Source organism: Typopeltis vanoorti, chromosome 21, assembly GCF_054136105.1.
Source record: "Typopeltis vanoorti isolate ZY-2024b chromosome 21, IOZ_Tvanoo_1.0, whole genome shotgun sequence".
Lineage (NCBI taxonomy): Eukaryota > Metazoa > Arthropoda > Arachnida > Uropygi > Thelyphonidae > Typopeltis > Typopeltis vanoorti.
The window spans coordinates 47,862,929-47,868,680 of NC_143569.1; the positions used below are offsets into that span (position 1 = coordinate 47,862,929).

Consider the following 5,752-nt stretch of genomic DNA (forward strand, 5'->3'; position numbering starts at 1 on the left):
ACCTCGAAAGGTACTCCAGCAAGTTAGTTGGTGAGAAAGACAGAGAAAAACAGTGAAGAAGAGGGCGACTCGCTCCCACGGGCCACTAAAAGCGAAACACGGACCTCGAAAGGGAAAACAAAGCGCAGCAGTACGACCAGGTGGCAAGGACTTGGAGCCTCAGGCGTGCCGTTAAGTTGAGTGACCTTGTGGAGACCGATATTCGGCAGGGAGGGCGTTCGAGCTGCGGGCCGGCCAGCTGACACGAGACGCCAAGCAGCACTTGGTGGTGGTCGGAGCAGCGTTTCCAGTCCGTTCTCGAGTCAACCGAAGCCACGGACACCACCATCATTCGGCCGAGTAGCGCCTGTCCCTGCCAGTTGTGCAGCGGTAGCAGCCACTCGCTGGACCCCTCGAACCAGCCCGCTGCTAGCCCTGCCGCTCTGGCCGTTATGGACCGCGACTACGGCCCATACCACTTCAGCGTGCACTCATCCGGTGCTGCAGCAGGAACCGGGCTCGACCCGGATATCAAAGTGCCCGGAGGACTTCCCCCGCATCACCACCATCACAGTCAGACGTCGCTGGTTGCCAGTCAGGCCCCCACGCCCACCCCCACTTCTCAGAGCCAGAATGGCGGTGGGGGAGGCGGATCTTCATCTTCCTCCAGTAATTCCAGTAGCGGCAATAACAAGAAAGACCAGGAAAGGGTCAAGCGTCCGATGAACGCCTTCATGGTGTGGTCGAGGGGACAGCGACGTAAGATGGCCCAAGAGAACCCGAAGATGCACAACTCCGAGATCAGCAAGAGGCTTGGAGCCGAGTGGAAACTGCTGTCCGAAGCGGAGAAGCGGCCTTTCATTGACGAGGCGAAGAGGTTACGTGCAGTTCATATGAAGGAACATCCCGACTACAAATATCGTCCCAGGCGGAAGACCAAAACGCTCATGAAGAAGGACAAATACCCTCTGGCGGGTGGCTTACTTCCAACGGACGCCCGATCTCCCGCTGCAGCCGTGCAACAGGTCAGTCGAGATATGTACCAGATGAACGGCTACATGCCGAACGGGTACCCAGCGATGATGCACGAGGCGGCTCACGCTTACCAACAGCATGCAGCAGCAGCGGCCGGTTACGGGTCCCAAATGGCGGCCAACACGGCCCTCTACCCCCGCTACGACATGACCACAGCCCAAATGCACACCCCGATGACCACGGGTTCTTCGATGACCATGCCTTACATGAACGGTAGCTCTAACTACAGCGTTCCCATGTCGTCCGCTTACTCGTCCATGCAGTCGGCGGCATCGCAGATGTCCGGATCCATGAAAGCGGAACCCAGCCCCACAGGTCAAAGTTCGCCGAGCGCCATGGCCGCGGCCGCCGTTGCTGCTGCCAGTCGACGAGCGGGCTGCACCACCGATCTTCGCGACATGATCAGCATGTACCTGCCCGGAGACAGCGGCGATCCCAACGTCCAGAGTCGGCTACAGATGCAGAACCATTACCCCCAGACGGACGTGAACCCAGGTACTATGCCTCTGACTCATATGTAGTGTGTGTGTATGTGTGTGTGCACACCAAAGGACCCTGTTTGTTTCGCTCTCCTAAAGGACACCTGACTGACCTCCGTGATTCCTATATTTGCCGTGACTGTTCCCTGGCATTCCTACGAACTCCTGCCTAGTGCTGGACTGGCAAATAAACAAACAAACAAAAAACAGACTTGAACAGTGGACTTTTTTTTTTGGTGCATGACACCGAAACCCGTGCAAGAGCGGATGTGTGCTCATAGTCCGCGAGTTACTAAGTGACGACGAACGTAAGTAATAAACCCCAAACGATGTCTCTCATTTTTTTTAAAAAAAAAAGAAAGAAAACAAACAAAAACTACCCTTTTCCCCCTTAACCATCTCCCAAGAGTTTAGATGTAGATTTGTAGCTCACACATCCCCCCCCCCCAAATAACCCCCGTAATCTTAAATTTCTCCAAATATCAAGGAGAAAGCAAAGAAAAAACTATGTTGTGAACTGTTGTTAAAAATTGCATTTCACTTGTAGAAAGAGGGTTAAAATCCCCTTAAAAAAATCCTCCCTAGCCCTGACTTCCGACAGAAAACCATCAATTTATAGGGAGGGTGGGAATCGTTATGTTTTTTCTTGTTTTCACCAATGAGCACACTCTTTTATGTTTTTTGGACTTTATGGACTCTTGGTTTAATCACCTTAGCTTTAATTTATGTTTTGCGTAAAAAAATGATTTTTTTTAATCATCGATACCGTGTATATGCATGTATACATTAGCTATCCCTTAAATATATTGGTTTGCACAATGTGGGAGCCTTGTATAGAGTTTTTCTCCTGTTCCTGAAACACTTGTATCTAATATGAGCTATTGTATCCCGACCTGGGAGTAGAGGGACGGAGAGTAAGCGATGGATAGAGAGATAGATTCATAACTCATTGCCTTCATGACGTTTGATAGCACAAAATGGTGCCGAAGAAAAAAATATCTTCTTTTTATCACTCCTAAGATTCTTTTCTCTGTCTCTCTCTTTCTTTCGGTCTCTCTGACTCACGGGACTTACTCAACTACAACCTATGTGTTGTCTGTGTATATTATTATATACTTTTAAAAGGACAATTTCACGCTTCCTTCAATCTAGTTTACAGAAGAATGAAGGTAGCAAAAAAATTTTTTTTGTGTGTAAAATGTTTTTTTTTTTTTTTTTCCTCTGCGAGAAGGAAAAAATTCCCTTTTCCCAATTCCTGTCCCCCTCATATTTCTGCACTGTAGAAGTTTGTCCCTCATTTGTATATAGCACACCCATTATTCCAAACCACCTTTATTTCTATGTCTGTCCTTTGTCACACACAAAACCGCTCATCTTTTTTTCGTAGTCAATAACTAATAAATTGACCGAGAAGAATGAACTTTTGTTGCATGTCTTATTTTAATTTTTATTGAGTGTGTCCAATCACTTACAAAAAAAACACTAGAAATGTTTGAATTGATTTATTATATTGAAATACTCAATTATATATTATTTTATATATAATATTTGAATTCAACTGAAATTATAAAGTAAAATAATAAAAAAATTAAGGTATTAAATGAAAGATAAAAATTCTATTTTTTAAATTTGATCTACACCTTTTTTTTTATTAATTAAAATCATTATGATTACTTTAACTTGTAAAACTTTTTTTGTTTCAGTGGAATGGAAAACCAATAGAATCAAACATTTTTCAAATGTTTTCAGAAAACGTGATTACGAACTTTTTTTTTCTTATTCTCCAACAATAAATGCATTACATGCATAGCGTGCAGTTAACTATTGGTTGTTCTTAATAATTTTGTTCTGCATATGTTTGCTAAGTTCTTACATATAGTAATTTAGAAGATAAACAGTATATGTAATAGTACAAACGACACAGATTCATATGCAAACGCAAGTCTGGCACAATACTTGTATGCTAGTAATTTTCAACAATGACTAGATAATGTTGGGCTCTTTACAACAAAGTGAAATCATGTTGCTTGCAAAAATGCGGATGTTCAGTAGATAGCAATAATACTAGAGATGTCATTATTGCAAATTACTGCCAGCTGATCGGTGATTTGCAACAATGCAGCACATTCATGCTTAGCAATAGCATTTGTAATATGATAAACGATATTTTAAGTTCTGTCAGCATTATCACGTGAAAATTACTGCCATTTACAACTGAATGAATTATAATACAGTACAGATGTATTATCCGTCTCAATGCAACAGTTCCGTTATTTAAACCATATGTAGAGGGATGTCTAGCAAGGTTGCATACCGGCAGAATTGGCCAATATTTTCCTGTTTATTTATGTAATAGAAATATCAGGTAAAAGAAGCCACACCCTTTCATCCAAACACGAAAGCTGTACGTGATGTTTAAGTACACCTGGAGGACAAGGCGTTGAAACTTTTCGACATGATACGAAATTCTGCTGCGAATTTATCTCTTATAACTATAATAACCGGTAGTCTCGTAATACATTGGAAATGAATCCACGCCTAGTCTAAGCTCAATAGAACAGAAGGCAGTGAATTGGAAAAATTCTTGCGAGCAGATCATTATATTCTTGTTTAGCGGAGACGCGTAAAGCGATCTATCAAACACAGACATCCCTGTGAAATCTATCAACATCAGGTCGTATGTATTACGTGGTAAACCAACCGTAATTTTTTTTTCAATAAGAAATTGAAAATAATATTGGTATGTATTGTTGATATTCTGCCTACTACTATGGTTACAATAAGATAAATCTATCGAATATTAAACTATATATTCAGACATTCTTCACGATTACAAACAGTCTAAATACAATTCGGTAAAAGTATTTGTTTTATGATGCTACTCTGTATTGCCTTATGTGCGTATAACTACCTGCGTATGAGAGAGAGAGAGGAGAGAGAGAGAGAAATAATTTTGTAACGTACTTTTCTGACTTTGACTATTTTGGGTTAAAATCTGTGGCAAAACAAAAGTTTTGATCTCCTCCTCCCCCTGCATTTACTATCAAAACAAAGTTTTATTTTGTTTTACTGTTTTACTTCGACCCAGATGCGATAAGTTTCGAGTTCGGCTCAATTTTTGGCAAATTTTTCGAAATAAAAAAAATTTGCCAAGAATTCGTAACATTCAAAAATGTAAAAAAAAAAAAAAAAGACTGTTGTTCAAAGCTCATAAAATATTCAAATGCCTTAAGAAATGACCTCACCTTTGACTTAATTATTTTAATAACCAACACTGACTTCCGGTTCACACTATTAAGGCTTAGATATTCAATTATGTGAGTAACTCAGTGTGACAACTGTGTGCCATTTACGCGGGCTAACGAAACTCCCATCAAAAGCTAGTCTGGGAAGTGCAGTATGCTACGTTAATATGTGTTTCACGTGTTTCCTCCCCTCATCTTTCCCTCAACGAAACCGCGTGCAACAATCCATTAAGGTTAGATAACGCTACTATGCCACAGCTGCAAAGGATTAACATCATGCTGTATGGTGTGGTTACGACATTACAACGTAGAAATGTTCAAATTACTGTCGCCATAGTATTACAAGCAAATGTAAAATGGTTTTGATGAATCACTGCGTACCTGAAATACATAAGCTCTGTGCTTTGTATCTGAGCACTGTTAGAACTTTTAGTACTTAGGTTCTCTGGATAGAAACAACACACAAAAAGATGGACTTGTAAGCATTGGAAGCACAGAATTGTGAATGTTTCTTAGCATTCCGATAGCAACTGGAAAAGTATTCCTATTTCTTTGGAGAAATATTAGAAGCATTTGAGCAAAACCGCTGTCGATGTATCTGAGCAGCTGAACAAAATGTTGTCAATGTTTCTGAGTATTTGAATAAACTTTGCGAATGTCTGAGCATTTGGACAAAACCGCTGTCGATGTATCTGAGCAGTTGAACAAAATGTTGTCAATGTTTCTGAGCATTTGAACAAAACTTTGTGAATGTTTCTGAACATTCGGCAAAAATAATTACGATTATCTTTATGCAGTAGAGTTACAAAATTTTAAAGTATTAATTGCGCCGAAATGACATTGATTTATTACGTCTCACTACTTCAGCTCCTCTGAAAAAAAAAAAAGTCTTATTTTTCGGGATTTTTTTTTTTTTTAGCAACGATATTAAAAGCATAAAAATACTCCGAAAAGAATCATGAGTTGGATTGTTTTTAAGGTTTTGAGCATATTTCATTATGTCTTTCTGAAAGA

At 40.8% G+C, this 5,752-nt stretch overlaps 1 protein-coding gene across 1 annotated transcript; it reads left to right on the plus strand.

Moving 5' to 3' along the window:
- The first annotated feature begins 632 nt into the window (after positions 1-632).
- On the plus strand, positions 633-1,535 carry LOC150094833 (transcription factor Sox-2-like). Its single transcript, XM_090411674.1, has one exon. It carries the CDS (start codon positions 702-704, stop codon positions 1,533-1,535), a length of 834 nt encoding a protein of 277 aa, XP_090267800.1. The 5' UTR covers positions 633-701.
- The last annotated feature ends 4,217 nt before the right edge of the window (positions 1,536-5,752 follow it).